General features: G+C 41.1%; 1 protein-coding gene across 1 annotated transcript in view; it reads right to left on the reverse strand.

Annotated features, from left to right (window-relative positions):
• Nucleotides 1-2,338: 2,338 nt before the first annotated feature.
• Nucleotides 2,339-20,993, reverse strand: part of LOC123253455 (endoplasmic reticulum-Golgi intermediate compartment protein 1-like) — a 39,758-nt gene continuing 21,103 nt past the window's right edge. Inside the window, exons 5-7 of the mRNA XM_044682647.1 lie at nucleotides 15,912-16,016; nucleotides 10,604-10,664; nucleotides 2,339-2,634 (exon numbers count right to left, since the gene is read on the reverse strand). Of these exons, the coding sequence (XP_044538582.1) occupies nucleotides 2,339-2,634; nucleotides 10,604-10,664; nucleotides 15,912-16,016 (462 nt within the window). The remainder of the gene's footprint in view (nucleotides 2,635-10,603; nucleotides 10,665-15,911; nucleotides 16,017-20,993) is intronic.

Genomic DNA, 20,993 nt, shown 5'->3' on the forward strand with positions numbered 1-20,993 from the left:
GAAAAATAAAGTGATAAGACTATCTCTTGGCTTGATCAAAGAAGAAAATTATGAAACAATATTAGAAATGCAAGAAGGTGCCAAACTGTATAAACTTCAACAATGGGCAAGAATGAGTCACTGATGATTTTTTACTGGAGGAGAATAATGGTCCCTGATCTATGATTTTGATATATGTAGTCAAGGCACTCTTTCTTACATCTTCTAGGAATAACCAGAGGTTTGAGAATATAGAAACAGAAATTGAATTTGGCTAAACTTCCAAGTTTAGATTTTCTGAGTTTTTTTCTGAGTGATTCATGGACCCAAATGCTTCCTAACAATGCTAATCTCCTAAAGGGAGTGAATGGCTCCTGAAAAAAACACATGTCTTTCTCAAAGTCAAATTCATTCAGCTTAGTATCAGCTTCAGAATCCATACTGTGTATCCTAATGCAAAACAGTTAAAGCTCTCAAGTATCATCTCCCCAGTTATGCTGACGTGTAAGGGCACCAATGGCCAGTTAGAACCAGACCTCACAGCATGGAGTGTATATCAGATATTTCTGGGTCTGAGGTCAGGTATTATCCAGCAATTTGTATATTATGGCAAGGAGACTGAGAATCATAGGCTTAGGAGTTAGTGGCCATCTAGTCCAAACCCCTCACTTTTCAGATGGGGAAACTGCAATCCTAGAAGGAAAAGTGACATGTCCACATTTAAAAAGATGGTAAGTGCCAGAGCTGGGATTCAAATCCAAGTCTTCTGACCTCAATACGTAATGCTCTTATACTACAATGGAGGCAGAAATACTCCAGTAGGTACGCCAAAGATCTTATATAGTATATAATTTAATGTTCTGGGTTTGTTCCAGTTCAACAGTTTAAAAAAATACATTGGTTCATTTTAGGAAAAGATGAGGTCCTGGAGAGAACATTAGATTGGAAGTTAGGAGATCTGAATTCAGACTCCACATCTGCTCAGGCAAATAAAAAATCAAAGGGTTGGACTAAATGAAGTCAAAGGTGCCTTCCAATTCTGATAACTGTTTAGTCATTGCTGCTGTTGTTTCAGGGGGAGTGGAATAGAAAGGGAACCTTTGATGTGGTTCCTAGTTCAGGTAAAAAAGAAATACACAGATACCTAATACATATAATATCTTATATACCAGTGATTCCCAAAGTGGGCGCTACCGCCCCCTCGTGGGTGCTGCAGCGATCCAGGAAAGCAGTGATGGCCACACTTTTTTTTGTATTACATTCTATTCTGAGTTCAATAAATAGTTTTATAATTTCCAGGGGTGCTAAGTAATATTTTTTCTGGAAAGGGGGCGATAGGCCAAAAAAGTTTGGGAACCACTGTTATATACTATTATATTTAGAACATATTATAGAAACTGTTATATTAATTTATCATTATAACATATTAATTTATGATAATATATTATATACATATATTATGTATAAACAATACATAAGATTGTATACACATTAAAAATATAGTCTTTTATAAATCTGGCATAAACACAATATTTAATATTGTATAAATACTATACAAACACTATATATCACAGATTATATAAATATACAGTACATGCATGCAATATATGTAATATTGTATAAATCCATACTATGTTATCTAGAAATGTACATTATCTATTTGTATAATATTTAATATTAAGATAGATATTTGAGTTTATAAGAATAGTTCATTTGGGGGTTTTGGTCCAGAGGAAGAGACCCTGGATTTGGAATCTCAGGACTCCAGCCTTTTCCATTACTAGCTGTATACCATTGAAGTAGTCATTGTACTTCTCTCTGGGCAGTTTCCTCATCTGTAAAATGGGGGTGCTGGACAAAGGGACCCAAGGATTCCTTCTAGCTCTCAAATGATGATCCTCTATAACTTGCTTTGTCTCTGCTGGCAGCAGGCATAGAACTTACTGATTTAGAAATAACTGAGGCTGTCTTATGCCTCTCTGGGTCCCCAGATGGCTCTGTATTCCCAGGGGATTGACTTTAGTCCATCACACTAACCCTGCCTGAGGGCGACCCTGGCCCCTGCCCCTCTCTACAGCTGGCACAATGAGCAGCTCTTCTCAGAGCCCTTATATTCCTCTCTCCGCCAGCAGAGGTTGCAATTGCACACTTCTATAATGCCTAAATGTACCCTAAGCAGCTCAGTGAAAGCAGAAAGGAAATTTTAGAATGAAAAAAGTTATTATTTATTTTAAACCTTCTTTTTACATTTTGAGTTCCAAATTCTCTTCCTCCCTCTGCCCTTCTCTCCCACCCACTGAGAAGGCAAGCAATATGACAGCTATTATCCATAGGAAATAATGCAAGACATATTTCCATATTAGCCATATTTGAAGAAAAAGCAAGTGAGAACATGCTCCTTGAGTTCGCACAGAGAGTTCATCAGTTTTCTCTCTGGTGGCGGAGAGCATTTTTTCAGCATGAGTTCTTTGGAATTGTTTAATAGAAATTTCAAATGACTTTCACTGAGGGGTTTCTGAGTGCTCAACCTGTTGGTCCCCAGACTGCTGCTTACCTTATTGGCGACCGTATATTGGTATGAGTACCGCTGCTTTCCACTCTTATCTTCATACACTGTGGGGACGATCTTCAAGATGTAATCATGGGATGCAAGGGCTGCAGGAAAGATGAAAAAAAGGAGACACCAATAAGAAAGTTAAATTAGTTTTGTTTCCTATAACTAGGATAAAATCATCCTAAATCTGATTTGGATCTACTAATGCAATGGATTGGGAATTTCAAAGAATGTATATGTGTATGTGTGTGTGCATGCATGTGAGCATACATTTCCATTCTTCTGTTATACCTGATTCACTTCAGGTTTCTCCTCAGTAAATTTTTTTTTAAAACCCTTACCTTCTGTCTTGGATCGATTCCAAGGCAGAAGTGTGGTAAGGGTAGGCAATGGGGGTTAAGTGACTTGCCCAGGGTCACACAGCTGGGAAGTGTCTGAGGCCGGATTTGAACCTAGGACCTCCCGTCTCTAGGCCTGGCTCTCAATCCACTGAGCACCCAGCTGCCCCCTCCTCAGTAAATTAAAGATAACAGTATCAGCTAATTTAAATTTATCCTTCAAATTAACTTGATAAATAAAAACCACTAAAGCTTGTACAAAAAAGAAAACATTCAAATCCTTTGAGTGGTTACTAAATGTTAGAGATTATTTGTCAACAAGGTTAGGTATTAAAGATTAAAGTTCCCAAATTCTCTTCACAGTCACTTCATCCCATACCGATTCTGTCATATAACCAGATAACAGGGTGAAAAGCTAGAAGGAACCATGGAAAACATCTAGTCTAACTTCCTCAGGTTACAGATGATCAAATGGAGGCCCAATGAAATGACTTGACTAAGGTCACACAGTTAGTAAGTAAAAGAGCCCAGGTCTTCTGATTCCAAATCCAGTACTTTTCCTACTCTACCCCAATGGTCATTATTGTTCTTCTGGTGCCTCAGACAGATCCTTGACTGATTAAATTAAGAAACTAGAAAGTTCAGTTGGAAGAGGTTAGAGAGGTATTTTCTTTACCTGCTTGGCTTCTATCTCTCTAGTTTTAGTCTAATCCAAGAAAACCTACATATACTAGAGCACTTTTCCCCTGAGAGAATTCTATAAGGATGGTTTACCTTGGATCCTATATAAGGGATTATAGTCACTGAATCATTTACAGATTATATTAAAAGAACATCTCATTTATAAGTGGACATGGTAACTAGCATTCCTGGTTACTTTGGCACTTTAAAGAAACCAGAAATGTTCCAGTGGATCTGTGGTCTCATTGGTGTGGCTGCCCTCTCCACTGGGACAGAATCTCTCACTGTGTGGGACTGTAGGCCATATCCTTCCATAAAAGTCACTAGTGAGGATTTATTAGGAGCTTTCTTCTAGATCAGGGGTTCTTAACCTTTTTTGTGTCATGGATCCCTTTGGAAGTCTGATGAAGAAGTCTATGGAACCTTTCTCAGAATGTTTTTAAATGCACAAAATAAAAAACAGAATAAAATATGTAGGATTACAAAGAAAGCCACTTATACTGAAATTTGGTTATCAAAATGATTTTTTTTAAACCCTTAACTTCCATTTTTAGAATTAATACTGTGTATTGGTTCCAAGGCAGAAGAGCAGTAAGGGCTAGGCAAGGGGGTCAAGTGACTTGCCTAGACACAGCTAGGAAGTATCTGAAGCCAGATTTTCCAGGACCTCTCACTCCTAAGACTGGTACTCAATCCTCTAAGCCAGTGATGGGCAAACTTTTTAAAGAAGGGGCCAAAGGAAAGGAAATGCTCATCTGTCAGTCTGTTTCTAAGGCAACTCTTTCGAAGTTTCATTGTATTGTATCCTACTCATTGTATTCGTCAGATTAGGAATAATGTCAGCCAGATAGAACATTTTAGGGATCCCGAATCTGGCCTGCGGGCTGTAGTTTGCCCATCACTGCTCTAAGCCATCTAGGTGCCCGTTTGATTTTTTAAAAATAAGTTCTCAGACCCTAGGTTAAGAACCTCTCTTCTAGGTCTTAATTATTTGCTGGTAACATATTGGGTGTATTACACACAACTCCATTTAGTTCTCTATTTTCCTTTGAGTTACCTACAATTTTGAGTCCATAGTCCTAAGACTGATAGCTATATAGCAATACTAGGAGAATTCTGATGTTGAATTTTGATGTTGATGGGTTTTTGAGTTAGGGAGCAGCTGGTGATTCTTAGCTTCTTCTTCTTCTTTTTTAAAGCCTTACCTTCTGTCTTTGAATCAACTCTAAGATTGATTCTGAAGCAGAAGAGCCGGTAAGGGCTAGGCAATCTGGATTAAGTGACTTGCTTAAGGTCACATAGTTAGGAAGTATCTCAGGTCAGATTTTAACCCAAGTCCTCCCATCTCCAGGCCTGGCATTCTATCCACTGAGCAACAGAGCTGCCCCTGCTTCTTAGCATCTTCTATCCATTCTCACTGCTCCAAACCATACAGTAGAATGTTGTAAAGATTTTGTGTGCACTCATGGTACATGTCATCTTCCCAATAGAATATACACTCCTTGAAGGCAAGGGGCATTTCGTTTTTGTCTCCATTACGTCAATAAATGCTTAATAAATACTTGTTGATGAATTCATTGGTCTAGAATCGAATCCTAGTTTTGCCATTTATGACCTTGGGGTAAGCTGCTTAATCTTTCTGGTTCTTAGCTGTAAAATCAGGAGTGTTGGACTAAATGGTTTCCATGGTCCTTTCCTGCTCTACAGCTGAGATCATCTCATCACTGCTGAAGGAGGAAGGGGATAAGGTGAGGCTAAGGGCTGCTTTTCTTCCTTTATGTTGTGTGGGCTGCATTGGCCAAAGGATTGATTACCTCATGCCTATATTCTGATGGTCAGCATGTGGGCACTTAGCTCGGCTGGCCCTTGAAAGGCAGATACACTGTCACTGGGTTTGTGCTCAAAGCCTCTGAGCCCAGCTCAGCAGAACCTGCCAGACTATGCTCTATTAGCCCAGTCTTTTAGAGCCCAGGGTCACCTCTACATTATGCTGAAGCATCCATGCAACCTTTCTGGGGAGAAACTCTGGCTGCTAAAATTAAAAATCCTTATAATCACTACAATCGGAACTGGAGACCTGAATCTCTGGAAAACCCTACAGAGTGTAATGAAGCGAAATGAGTCAGGAATTTTTTTCTGCAAAGACACACAATGCTCCAAAGACTGGGAAAAACACTGATCTTGGGAGTAAGAGAAACTGAGTTTGCATCCTAGCTCAGGCATTTACTGACTGTGTGACCTAGGGCAGGCCACTGAATTTCCTTGAGCCTCAGTTTCCTTTCTTTTTTTTTTTTTTTTAACCCTTATCTTCCATCTTGGAGTCAATACTGTGTATTGGCTCCTAAGTGGAAGAATGGTAAGGTTGGGCAATGGGGGTCAAGTGACTTGCCCAGGGTCACATAGCTGGGAAGTGTCTGAGGTCATATTTGAACCCGGGACCTCTCGTCTCTAGGCATGGCTCTCAATCCACTGAGCTACCCAGCTGCCCCCTCAGTTTCCTTTTTATGGAATGGGGGTAACAATATTTGGACTACTGACCTCACAGAATGAGGGAAACTTGTTCTAACCTCCAAGTGCTATAAAATTTATTTTTTATCATTAAAATTATTAATTTTATCATTAAAAATGACTTTACCAAAAATCATTGGTAATAGTAATTTAGAGATGGAAGACACTTCTGGTACTATCTAGTCCAATCTTCTCCTTTCACAAATAAGGAAACTAAGGCCCAGAAGGAACAAATGACTTGTACAGGTAACAAGCACCAGAGATGGGGCTTTAACCCAGGATCTCTAACTCCAACTCCCTCCCCAATATCATGCTGCCTCTGCCTCTTTAGGCTTAGATTTCTAACATGCTTTCACAATTTTGTTGTTGTTTAGTTTTTCAACTCTTCATGACCCCATGGATCATATTCATGTTTTGTTTTTTTTAAAACCCTTACTTTCCATCTTAGAATTGATACTGGGTATTGGCTCCAAGGCAGAAGAGTGGTAAAGGCTAGGCAATGGGGGTTAAGTGACTTGCCCAGGGCCACACAACAAGGAAGTGTCAGGTCAGATATGAACCCAGGACCTCCCATTTGTAGGCCAGGCTCTCAATCCACTGAGCCACCCAGCTGCCCCCAATGGGATTTCCTTGGAAAGGATCCTGGGATGGTCTGCCATTTCATTTTCCAGTGGATCCTTTTGTCAGGCAATCAGAGGTTAAGTGACTTGCCTCAGCTAGGAAGTGTCTGAAGCCCCATTTGAACTCAGTCTTCCTGCATCCAGGCCCAGCCCCCTATCTATTGGGCCACCTAGATGCCTCCTGGGCATACAGAAGTGAAGTTACTTGCTCAAGGTCACACAACTAGGAAATGTCTGAGGCTGGATTTGAACTTAGATCTTCTTGATTCCTGGCTCAGTGCTCTTAATCACTGAGCCATGGCTGCTCCTGCTTTCACACATAGGGTACCCCTAATCTTTCCCTCCCACATCCACATACTACTCAGCCCCTTGCCCCCTAGTCTCTTCACTGAACAAGGAAGCACAGAGAAGGGTTTATCATCTTTCTGTCTCTTCCAAGAGCACTTAGTACATGTTTTGGGCCTCAATGGGCTTTCTGGGTGAAAGGGTTGGCAAGAATCCTTATAGTGACTTGAACAAATATTTCCTTGAAAACTCTCTGTATAGAGAGCTTTACACAAGATACTTGAAGTCATAAGATCACAGGCCCATTAGAGGTCTCAAAAGAAAGAGGTCTTGGAGGCCATCAAGTCCAATCTCTTCATTTTATAGGTAATAAGCTTCAGAGAATGAATTTGAACCTGGGTCTCTAAAAAGAAATAGACAGTGATCTCTGATCTAAGGGGCTCCCAATGGTTAGAATGGAAAGAATATTGGATGGAAATGGGTTTAGGAGATAACACCGCCAAAGCCCTCCTTCAGGCTCCCAATATCCTTTCCATGACAGGTGATCTCTAAGGTGCCTTGTAGCTTCTGACCTTCTATATTTTCCATACCAAAGTGAAAATTCTGGCTGGGGGCACAAAGTCTCTGGGAGTTCAGGGAAAAGCCTGGCCTTGTCTGGAGGGGAAAAAAAAGAGAGAGAGAGAGATGTTAAGTTGCCAAGGCTAGTTGCTAAGTATGAAAGCAGCCTAGGGGTAAGGGAAGGAGCCAGTACAAAGCAGCTGCTCTCACAGGCATATTGTAGCCTCAGGATCGAACATCTTTCTGCTGACTAAGTGCTCCAGGGGCAAGAATTTTAAAAATGTAAAGAAAGCCAGAAGTTAGTAACAGGAGGAAGGAAGTGGAAAAGAGCAGACAGGGTTAGGTCACCTCTCTGGAGCCCGCTGGGCATATTTTCAAAATGCCAGACTATTCTTTTAAAAAAAATTTTAAACCCTTATCTTCCATCTTAGAATCAATACTGTGTTTTGGTTCCAAGGCAGAAGAGGAGTAAAGGCTAGGCAATGGGAGTTGAGTGACTTGCCCAGGATCACATAGCTAGGAAATGTCTGAGGCCAAATTTGAAACCAGGACCTTCCCTCTCTAGGCCTGGCTCTCAGTCCACTGAGCAGGGGTGGAGCCAAGATGGCAGTGGAGTAACCAGAGAATCCTTGAGCTGCTCTGAATTTCCTTCCAAACCAATCATTACAAAGCTTCTCAAAAGGACAGAAGTCAAAGCAGGACTAACAAAGGGGCTCTACCACTGGACACAGCATAAAAGGTAGGCAGTGAGAGGGGATTTCTATGTTATAAGGGGGCAAAGCTGCACAAGGAAAAGCACTGGCTGATCATCCCTCCTCCCCACCTACCATGCCAGAGACAGAGATAGGACTAGGGCCACTAAGTCACCCTGCTGCCCCAAAATGCCAGACTACTCAGAAGGGCTTTCCATCATGGAAAACATAAGGCCTTCTATTTTAGTCAATACAATTTTAATTCTACTTTACAGCAAGATAAGGATGGGGAGAACTTCTTCAGACTCAGGAAGGTGGCACAGTGGAGAGAGGGCCAGGCCTGGAGAAAGACTCATCTTCCTGAGTTCCAATCTGGTCGCAGACAGTTACTAGCTATGTGATCTTGGGCAAGTTACTTAACCCTGTTTACCTTGGTTTCCTCATCTGTAAAATGAGCTGGAAGGAAATGGCAAGCACTCCAGTATCTTTGCCAAGAAAATCTCAAATGGAGTCACAAAGAGTCCGACATGACTGTGTGCGTTTGTAATTCAGGGAGGTCCCATTTAAAAGTATCTTACAAACTTCCTGTGGACATGTGGGGAACTTTGAGACTACATTCCCCATGATCCAATGGGTTTCCAGTTTTGGATGTGGGGACGTCGTCCCCAACATATAGGGCAGCTTAAATTCGGAGGTCAGGCTTGAGACGGCCTTTTTTTTGGCTACATATCGATGATGGGCACTGGTGGTAACTTTGAAGAGCTTTTATCAGGCGCATGGTCTAATTATATACTTTATCAACTTGGCCATGGCAATTAAAATATTAATTTCTCTAGTAATATCAGCCTTTATCATTTTTAATCATTACAACTGATACAATTAAACAACAAAAGACTTCTTCAGATTGGGGGTTATTGTCTTTCATGGGCTGAACAATCTCATCCAATCCCAAACCTTTCTTGGTCTACCCTTTCACTGCCATTTTTAGGCAGCTGAAATATTCCATGTGATCTTAAGCAGAGACTGGCTATGGCTTTAGGACAAAATGTGTTGTAGCATACAGGAGTGATATCGAGAGAAAAGTGCTATGAATGTGTACTTGACCGGGAGTGCAGTCCTTCTTCTTGGACAAATCACTCTCCATTTGAGACTCTTTCTGCATTTCCATCAATTTATTATTAAGTGTCAACTATGTGCTGAGCTGGGGATACAAAAGGACACTAAAGATAGTTTTTGCTCTCAAGGAGTTCATGATCTAATGAATGTAGGGGAGGAATAAGAACAGGAGTCAGACTAGATCTCTTTATAGAACTAAATCCTATGCTTTCTTTGGATGATATCCTTCAGTCATACTTTAGTCAAAAAATGTACACATATTTAAGTGGTATAGGGGTATATGCATGTGTAAATCATATTTGTGTATGTTTTTGCATATGGGAGGGTATGTGTTTAGGTTAGTTTATTATTTAGTCTAATAGGAAATGCATAAAAGTTGCAGAAGAGTAGAAGTAAAGTAAATTTCAAGAATGGGGGCAGTTTACAAAGGGGAGAGGAAATGGAACAGCCAGTTGTAAGATGATAGAGTTTTAGGGGATGCAACCTTCTCAATTTAGAAAGGAAGAAACTGAAACAGAGAGACTGCCATTGGAGCCAAGGTTCCATCCTAGGTTCTCATCCTCCAAATTCCAGTGCTCTCTTCACTATACCACATGGCCTCTCCTCAATTCAATAGTTATTCCCAGCATGTACTGTGTGTTAGCTTCTGGGGACACGAAGATTAACGATGACATAGCATTGTGCCCTTAAGGAACCTACACACTCCAGCCATCTCTCTTTTCCATCCACTGAAAAACATATCCCAATCCTTCAAGTATTTAAGCAGGGTGTTAGACCCAGAATCATAAAGATTTAGATTGAAGTCCTGACTCAAACACAAACTAGCTATGTGGACTCCAGGGGGAAGTAATTTAGAAAAGTTATATCTTGGAGCTTCAAATTCCTCATCTATAAAATGCGGATAATAATAGCACCTATCTCATAGTGGGGCTGTGAGGCTCCAATGAGATAACATATGAAAAGCACTTTTCAAACCTTGAAGAGCTATCCTTATCAGCACCATTATTATTAGAGCAGCCTGAGTAGAAGCTGGGAATAATTGTAACAAGATAGCAGGTCAAACTGAACCTAACTCCATCAACAGAGGAAATCTCCAGGCATGGCCGGGTTAGCGAGAGCCTTAGCTTTCCCTAAGTAAAGATCACATCACAGAGTCTGATTCCAGAACTCCAAAGAATCAGTTATAATTCTGAGCAAGATGGTATACTTCTTCAATTCCTGCCGCATTTATGGGTCCAGTGATTGAATCGTGCTCCCATCTGAGATACGTACGGTTAGAAGTGAGTTTGTCAGCTCCTCCTAGAGCGTTGAATGCTCCGTGAATGTTCTGAACCTGGAGACAAACACAGCTTGTATCAATAATTTCCACAGAAGATCAGAGGGATTAGGAGAAGTTTATTATAGGATCACAGATACAGAGGTCATTTAGTGCAAGGGTTCCTAGGTTCAAATCTGGCCTCAGACACTTCCTAGTTGTGTGACCTTGGGCAAGTCACTTAACCTCCCATTGCCCACCCTTACCACTCTTCTGCTTTGGAACCAAATATACAGTATTGATTCTAAGAGGGAAGGTAAGGGTTTAAAAAAAAAAAAAAAGACTGGCTCTCCCCAGGTTGCCCAAGTGGAAGTGTAGGGGCTACTACTTAATAGCACTGAAGTTTCTAACTTGGTTGGTTCATCTCGCCGTAGGCAGATTCTGTGCTTAGGGACTTACAATATTGATGCCAAACAGTGTGGACACCTAATTCCTGAACTCAAGAGATACCCCAGCCTCAGCCTGCCCAGTAGCTTTGATTCTGTGTATGTATCAACAAACCCAGGCTCAGAATTATATTGTTTTTATATTCACATCTGAAGGAATGCTAACTTTCAGTTAGAGCAGTGGTGAGACACACAAACAGAAACACGGCCATTAAACCATAATAGGGATCCTTGTGGGCCACATATTGATTTAGAAAGACTAAATATTAACATCATCTGTATTCTATTATATTTTCATTTGTTTTATTAAATATTTCCCAATTAAAATTCCTGAAAATTTCATTGATTTATTTATTTGTTTGTTTTTAGAATACTTTTCCATGGTTCCATGATTCATGTTCTTTCCCTCTCCCCTACCCAATTAAATTTTAACCTGATTTGGGCCACAAATGGCATGTTTTATACTTGGGTTAGAGGACAGGGAAAATAAAGATTTTAATTGTTTTCTTATCCTATCTAGTTCATGGCACTCTAAAATCCTCAGAGGTCAAGTAACTTGCCAGAAGTCACAAGTGACTGGGTCAAGATTTGAAACTGGAGCCTTTGACTCCAAAGTCAGCCTTTTTACTATGGTACTGCACTGCTTTTCATAAACAAGAAGGGATTTTTATGCTGAGGCTTGAAGGAATGTCATGACCCAGAGCAAAGAGCAGTGGAGAGAAGCTTTGCTAGGCAATGATTAAACCAGTTTGGCCAGAGCAGAGGGTTTGGAAAGGTGAGTAATTTGGAGATAAGGTTCAAAATATAGGTTGGGGGTCTTCTTCTCCTTTACTGTACCTATGTAACCAAAGTGCTATGTCAGGAAATTGGAAACAAGATGATCTTCCCCTTTTAGAGGTCAGTGTCCTCTTTCTATCCTCTCCTGGTCCTCCAACTAAATTCACTTTATAGACTCCACAAATCCAAATGGGGATTCTATAGTCCATAGTCCAAATGGCCTATATGAAACTGAAATCTCTCCATCTATAAAAGGGAAAACCCACCAGCCTTCCTCTGAGCTGGCAAAGCTGACAACATGCATCCCTCTACAGAGAACTAACTCATGGGCTTCTAAACCCTGTCCCTCTCTGTTCTACTCCTCCACCACTAGCAGAAATTTGGCCCCAAAAGACTGGGAACCTTAGAAGCATCTTAACTTTCCGTCTCTCCTTTTGTTAATTTCCCCAGATGCCATCTTCTCTGTACTTTTCCCTTTCCTGATCTCTGCTGATCCACACTCTTCCTGGCTGTCTAACTGCTCTCTTTCTGCTTTGTATTTCAACATTGCTTTCTTGCCCTTCAGCATGCTCAAGGCTTTCCATTATTAAGTAAACTTTGACTTGGCACAGTCTTCCCTCCACTTCCACTGATTTGTCCTTGGCCTTCTGCTCTTTGAAGAAAGAAACAAACAACCCCCCCCCCTTAATATTCTTAGAATTGTGATGGGGACATGATTCGGAATGTAGACTCTAAGTGATTACCCTAATATTAATATTAAATATTAATAATATGGAAATAAGTCTTGATCAATGACACATGTAAAACCCAGTGGAATTGCTCTTTGGCTTTGGGAGGGGGTGGAAGTAGGGGAGGGAAAGAACATGAATCATGTATCCATGGAAAAAATACTCTAAATTAATTAATTAATTAAAAATTATTTTTAAAAAAGTATTAAAAAAAGTCAGTCCAGTCCAGCCTTTGGTTGACGAGATAGATAGTGACAAAAAGGTGATATAGTTATAACATCAAATTCAAAATTAAATTAAATTGTACAAAACATTGAGTATATATATGCATGCACACACACACACACACACACACACATATTCTTTGAATTTATACTAGGTATTGGTTCCAATGCAGAAGACTGGAAAGGAGTAGGCAACTGGAATTAAATGACTTGCCCAGGGTCACACAGCTAGGAAGTATTTGAGGCCTAATTTGAATCCAGCTCCTTCTGATTCCAAGCCTGGTGCTCTATCTACTGAGTTGTAAGTAGGAAGGACATTCATTGACAAGCTAGAGAATATCAAAGGTGTTGGGGATAATAAATGATCTTGATGTTAAATCCTCAGACACTGAAGACTGGCTGACGGTGCTAGAAGTGTTTAACTTAGAAAAGAGAAGACTTGGGGGATAGGGGTAGGACAGGGACAAGATAGATATCTTCAAGTAACTAGAAGAGCTGCCACATAAGGATTAGACTTGTTTTGCCAGGGGTCAGAGCCAAGATGCTCCAGGGAGACACGTTTAGGTTCTATGTAAGGAAAATCACTCTCACGATTAAATCTGCTCTAAGTTGGAATTGACTGTCTCAGACCATGGTAGATCTTTCATCACTGAAGGTCTTTGGACAGAGAGAGGTTGATAATCCTTTGTCAGAGACAGAGAGGTAAAGTATTTATTAAGTACTTAGTATGAGCCATGCCAGGAACTATGCTAATAGTAAAAGGAAAGGCAATCTTTGCCCTCGAAAAACTTACATTCTTTTTTTTTTTAACCCTTACCTTTCAATCTTAGTATCAATACTGTGTATTGGTTCTAAGGCAGAACAGTGGTTAAGGGCTAGGCAGTGGGGTCAAGTGACTTGCCCAGGGTCACACAGCTGGGAAGTGTCGGATGTCAGACAGGCCTGATTCTCAATCTACTGAGCCACCTAGCTGCCCCTGGGCCATCCTATTTTGATCATTGTCCTTTTACACCAAATTTCTTCCAACTATCTATAGCTGTTATGTTAATTTATTCACTACCTTCCTTTTTCCTTGGCTCCCTGTTAGTTGTCTACCATGTTACTCAAGTGAAACAACAATTTCCAAGTGCTTAACACAGTGCCAGGCACAAAGAAAGCGCTGTATAAATACTACTTATTATTCTGACTTTACTAAGACAGCTCTATGGCTACCCCATGCCTCTTGCTCTAACCCAGAGATCTTTCTTCCCCACTACACTTGAAAATGTCAACAACTTCCTTCTGGATACTCTTAAACTTGGACTTCTGACTCAATGGCTTCCTCTTTCCTTTCTGACTCTTTCCACCCATGTTGTTTTTCTTCCCTTTGCCAACTGAAGCTGACCACCACATTGGTCACATTGCTTTTTCCATAATTCCATTCTCAAGGAGCTTGTCTAGTCACATGATATTTCATTACTTCTTGTACAGAAAAAGCTCCCAGATCCGAAGCTCAAGCCTTGACTTGTCTTCCAAGTCCTCCATTTCTGGTTGTCTAAAGACATGAACGGGGACAGTTAGGTGGCTCAGTGGTTTGAGAGTCAGACACTACCTAGTTGTGTGACCCTGAGTAAGTCACTTAACCGCTATTCCCGAGCTCTTTTGCCTTGGAACCAATACACAGTAATGATTCTAAGATGGAAGGTAAGGGTTTAACAAAAAAAAGACACGAACATTTGATTGAGGGGAGAGGTATGGACAATTTCCCCTCTAACAATTAATCAAAAAACACTTATTAATCATCTTTTACTATGTACCAGACATCATGCACACCAAGAAAAGGCCTAGAGATGAGAGATCCTGGGTTCAAATCTGGCCTCAGACACTTCCCAGTTGTGTGACCCTGGGTAAGTCACTTAACCCCCATTGCCTACCCTTACCGCTCCTCTGCCTTGGAGCCAGTACACAGTATTGACTCCAAGATGGAAGGTAAGGGTTTAAAAAAAAAAGTGCCTAACATGATTTTTTGCATGATAGAAAGTTTATTATAGGTCAGCACATGCTTGGATGTGGCTGGTCATGGAACAGGTTGTTAAGATTACGACAGCATGAGCTGTTCCTGTTGGGCAATCAAATGAATAGAGTGATTGGGAAATCAGTAATGAAGTTATGGAATTGAGTGTGTGAGAGTGAGTGCATGTAGTGTGTACAAAGAGTGAGAAAAGACATCACCAAAGCCTTGTGAGATCAAATCAAAGCAGGTTTTAAAAGTACAGCAGAATAAGTAGGGCCAAGTGGGAAATCATAGATTGCATCAAATTAAATGCCAACCTAGTTGAAGCAGAAGGATGGAGGAGATACTGAAGTTCACCTGAGAGGACTGAGAAAAGTAGAATTGACTTTCTTTCTTTCTTTCTTTCTTTCAAGCCTTTACCTTCCATCTTGGAACCAATACACAGTATTGGCTCCAAGACAGAAGAGGGGTAAGGGTAGGTAATGGGGGTTAAGTGACTTGCCCAGGGTCACACAGCTGGGAAGTGTCTGAGGTCAGTTTTGAACCCAGGACCTCCCATCTCTAGGCCTGGCTCTCAATCCACTGAGCTACCCAGCTGCCCCCTATAGAACTGACTTTCTTTAGAAGAATTTTAGGGGCAGGTAGGTGCCCAGTGGATAGAAGTAGGTCTAGAGTCAAGAGGTCCTGGGTTCACTCAGACACTTCCTAGCTGTTCAACCCTGGAAAAGGCACTTAACCCCAATTGCCTAGCCCTTATAACTCTTCCATTTTAGAAATGATACTTAATATCAATTATAAGGCAGAAGGTAAAGATTAAAAAAAATGAATCCTAAATAAACTTGATGGGAAGAAAAAGAGGAATTTTCTCCAGATGAAATCAAGAAGAAACTAAGGCTTCCCCTTTGTCAGGTCTCTTCCCAGAAAGGGTGGAGGGCAAAAGAGACATCTAACCCACTCTTGCCTCTTCCCCACCCACAATTTTACTCCACCCACCTTCTGAGTCTATGAGGTCCTCAGTAAAAAGCATCTTCCCAAGGGTAAATGGAATCCACCCCTTAAATGACCCCTTTCACCCAGATGCCCAATTCATTTAGAAATAACAAACCTCTCTTGGTCTCGGTATCACAATTTCAAGTCACTGTGGTCGGAGAACTCACCTGCAGCGTGTCTCCAAAGGACAGCTTGTGGATGACATGAGTCATGTCTGGATTCTGGGGCTGTGCAGTGGCACTGTGTGTTGATACATGGAAGTTGCCAGGGACCTATTTGGGCCAACAGCCCACAGGGCAAAAAAACACAGGAAAAACAAGCTATTAGAAAAATGTCCCTTTCCCTCCTCTCCTGAGTCTATGGGAAGCTGGACAGAATCCACGGGACCTGAGGATGACTTATCCAAACTGGGATGTAAGGAGGACTCTGGGCCACCGTTCAAGTATCAGGATGCGCCCTAGGAAGGAAGGAAGGGAACAAGTAGTTTTTAGAGCCCACTATGTGCCAGACACTGTGCTAAGCTTTACAAATATGATCTCACCTAGAGGGATAAGGTGTCTCATCAAATGACACATTGTGGGAGAGTGAGGGGAAGTGCCCATTACAGGTGGAAACTCCATCATACCTGGAAGACAATGATACCTGCATTCCTAAGCTCTGTGAGGGTAGAGATAGTGTATCTTACTTTAGAATGTAAGTTACAGGGACAGTTCATTGGCTCAGTGGATAGAGAGCCAGGTTTGGAGACAGGAGGTCCTGGGTTCAGATGTGACCTCAGATACTTCCTAGTTGTGTGACCCTGGGCAAGTCACTTAACTCCCATTGCCTAGCCCTTCCCACTCTTCTGCCTTGGAATGGATAGATAGTATTGATTCTAAGACAGTTTAAGTAGAGTTTAAAAAGAAAAATAAAAAAAAGAAAAGAATGTGAGTTCCTTGAGAAGAGTACGGAGTATTTATGCCTTTCTTTGTATTGTTTCACAGTGTTTTAACTAGGTGGCACAGAGGTTAGAATATTAGGCCTGAAATCAAGAAGATTCCTCTTTCAGAGTTCCAAATCCAGCCTCAGACACTTACAAGCTTTGTGACCCTGGACAAGTCATTTAAACCTACTTGCCTCAGTTTCTTCATCTGTAAAATGAGCCAAAGAAGGAAATGACAAATTACTCTAGTGTCTTTGCCAGGAAAACCCCAAAAGGGGTCACAAAGAATCAGACATTATTGAATAACAAGTGAACAACAACAAAAAATGTTTATTGACTGTTGACTATCCTGTCTAAATTTTACATCTTCCCCAGCACCTAGCATAATGTTCTGTGGATGGCAGATGCACATTTCCACTGGTTTTAACATGTGTCATTGATCAAGACCTATTTCCAAATTGTTGATAGTTGCATTGGTGTGGTAGTTTCGAGTCTACATCCCCAATCATCCTTTTTTTTTTTTTTAAACCCTTACCTTCCATCTCAGAATCAATACTATGTATTGGTTCCAAGGTAGAAGAGCATTAAGGGTTAGGAAATGGGGGTTAAGTGACTTGACCAGGGTCATACAACATGGAAGTATCTGAGACCACATTTAAACCCTGGACTTCCTATGGCCTGTATCTCAATCCCCTGAGACACCCAGTTGGCTCTTAGATTGATATTTCTAAAGCACAGACCTGACTAGGTTACAAATCCCTTAATCAAAAAGCTCCAGAGATTCTATTGCCTTTAAGATCAAATACATACTCCTTGGCTTGGCACTTTAAGCCCATCAGGATCTGGCTTCCACTTCCCTTTCCTGGCTTCATCCACATTACTCCCCTACTACATTTCACACTTCAGCCAAACTGTTCTACGTGTTTGTTCTTCACCCAAGATGTTCTATTTGCCATGCCTGCAATATCTTCTTATTTCACTTCTGCCTCTTAGATTGGGGTTCCTTTAAAGCCCAATTCAAAAGCTAATTCGTACCCCTCAATTGGCCTTCTCCATTAGGACTTAGTGTGTTGCTTTCCTCATATTTGGTTTATATTTACCCTCCAAACTGGACCACTAGAGGTCATGCCTGGGTGGAGCTGAGGCATTCAGCTATGTACCCCCTGAGACAACGAATCCTCTTCTTCATCCTGGGTCATTCTCTTGCCAGCCTCCCAAACTCTTCTTTCTCTAAGATAGAGATAAGGATAGGAGCAGGAACTATTGTTCATTGATGACTGTTCATCTCACTCTCAGATAAGCAATCTCCCTCTACTAAAGATCTAGACGGTCTTCAAGAATAAAGTGAGAGGGTGAGGTAGTTCAGTAAATAGAGAACCAGATGGGCAAAATGGGAGGTCCTAGGTTCAAATCTGGCCTCAGATATTTCCTAGCTGTGTGACCCTGGAGAAATCGCTTATCTCCCATCGCCTAGCCGATACTGCTCTTCTGCCTTGGAACCAATATACAATATTGATTCTAAGATGGAAGGTGAGCTTTTAAAAAGAAAAGTCAGTGTGACTAGTCTAGGGTTTGTTGTCATTCAGTCCTTTTAGTTGTATCCAACTCTTTCTGACCCCATTTAGGGTTTTCTTGGCTAAGATAGCAGAGCAATTTGTCATTTTCTTCTCCAGCTCATTTTTACAGATTAAGAAATTGAGGCAAACAGAGTTAAGTGACTTGCCCAGGATCACATAGCTAGTAAGTGTCTGAGGTCAGATTTGAACTCATGAAGACCAGTCTTCCTGAATCCAAGCCGAGGGCTCTGTCCTCTGTACCATTTAGCTGCCTCTGGGATATGTGACATCACATTCTATATTACAAAAGCTGCTTCTTTGAAAGCTGTGATCAAATTACCACTGCCACTGCTTCTGGAAAGAATCTTCCTTCCTTCCTTCCTTCCTTCCTTCCTTCCTTCCTTCCTTCCTTCCTTCCTTCCTTCCTTCCTTCCTTTCTTTTTCTTTACCTTAGAATCAATATTATGTATTGGTTTCAGGTAGAAGAGAGGTAAGGGCTAAGCAATGGAGATTAAGTGACTTACCCAGGGTCATACAGGTAGGAAGTCTCTGAGGTCAGATTTGAACCCAGGACCTCCAGTCTCCTTAGGTTTGGCACCCAATCCAGCGAGCCACCTAACTGCCCCAGAAGGGGTGTGTTAATGAACTTCTCTATTGTTCCACTCACCATCTTGGTGACTTTTCAGGCCATGACTCCCTTCCTTGGCCACTCTCCCAGATGTATGTATGGTTTCCCCCACTAGAATATAATAAGCTCCTTGAGGGCAAGGACTGTTTTGCCTTGGCATTTGGATCCCAAGCATTTAGCACAGTTCTTGGCACTTAGTAAGTGCTTAATTAATGGCTTTTATTCATTTACTGATACATGAGTATCTTGTTTCCCTCCAAGGAATATAGGACGCTTGAGGGCAGATACTGTTCTGATTTTGCTTGGCCTTCCCAGAACCAAGCATAGGGTGTGGCACACAGCAAGTGCTTAATAAATGCCTATTGAATGACAAGATACTGAAGACTTTCACTAGGATCCCATGATTTCTAAGGCTCTTTTTTTTTCATCGGATACTTTGATAATCAGAAGATCTTATTTGAGGTCTGAGCTATGAGATCCCTTAAGTTAAATGATTCAAAGAACTCCCCTATACTGGGTATTTGTCTCTCAATATGTGGGACTGCCCCGCCACCCCCAAGCAGGTCTGACTCAATAATTTATTTCTATACTAGTTTCTCTCCCTTCCTCCCCCCAATCACAAGGATACTGCTTGCAACCCAGCTTGATAAAATAGGGTGACTCACAAAAACAAGTGCTGGCCTGCAGAAATGAGAAATTTTGAGGACATGTGATTTAGAAACCCACGTAGCCTTCACTAATGGACTTAAAAACATTTGGTGCCAATCACATAATGCTTGCCTAAATCCTGACTACCTCCTGCTGACTCAGTGAGTCAGTTCACTCCAAAAAAATGCCACCCAACCGAGGTTTCAAACCGTTTCAACCAAGTAGTTGAGTTGCCAACACAGTCTGAAATAGTCAATCTAACATCATTTGTTTTAGATGTATGGTGGCTGTTCTGACTTTCCAGGATATAAACTTGTTTATAAATTCATATTATGCTCAACTCCCCATAGATTAAAGGTACATAACGGAAGGAGGGAAACTACTTTTTGGTACAAAAAGAGAGGGATAGAAGATGTCAGTTATTCAAATTACCGAGATAAAAATAAGCCATCTTGAAGCCTCATCATGATTACTTTAAAGTTACTATCTTTCAAAACTTATCAGTAATATTAATCCACATTAGTAGAACACTTTAAAGAGAGGTGGAGAGGAATAAGTGGCTAAAATCTTCCTCAAAACCAGGTAGACCTGGGCTCCAGTGTTGCCTATGACAGATACCACCAGGTAGTGTGATGCCTACTGGGCAAATCCCTTTACCACTCGGGGCTCAACCCTCTAAATTTCAGAGAAGGTACCAGCCTGCACTGGCAGAGGGGATTTCCTCACATGATCTGGACCCAGTCTTAAAGATCCAGAGAGTAATATTCTTGCCACCAACATGAGAAACCAATTAACATGAGAAACCAATATGATTTTATGAGTGGAAATGACATTCAAGAAGAGGCACTGCCATTTGTCAAAACCTTCCATTAAGTGTTATCTTCCTCATTAGAATGGAAGTTTGTTGAAGTTGTTTTTTAGTCATGTCTGATTCATGACCCTCATTTGGGATAGTGGAGTGGTTTTGCTATTTGCTTCTTCAACTCATTTTACAGATGAAGAAACTGAGGCAGAGTTAAATGATTTGCCCGTAGTCTCATAGCTAGTAAGTGTTTGAGGCTAGATTTGAGCTCAGGAAGATGAGTCTTCCTGCCTCGAAACCCAGCAACTCTCTCCACTAAGTCATCTAGCTGCCTAAGGATCTAATCAGTATCTATCAATATCTAATTCAGAGCCACAAAGACTATGACTCTGGGCAAAAATGTGTCACTCACGTCCTATTTTAGGTGTCTGTAGTATCTCCACTTTAATTTCCTTTTGCAGGATGAAAGGACATGAATGAAATTTGAAACTCTGAATTTGGTCCCTGTAGCTAAGCCAAGGTAATAGGTCACTTATGCTTCTGTTTTCAATTTGTGTTCTTTGGAAAACAAAGTTTATAAAACAGTGCATTCCAAACTGAAATAGAATATGGCCCCAGGGAAGAAAGGAAGACCACCAAGCTCCAGACTCAGGAGATCAAGTTGATTACTTTGGCATCCTACAAACTTTACTG

Source organism: Gracilinanus agilis, chromosome X, assembly GCF_016433145.1.
Source record: "Gracilinanus agilis isolate LMUSP501 chromosome X, AgileGrace, whole genome shotgun sequence".
Classification (NCBI taxonomy): domain Eukaryota; kingdom Metazoa; phylum Chordata; class Mammalia; order Didelphimorphia; family Didelphidae; genus Gracilinanus; species Gracilinanus agilis.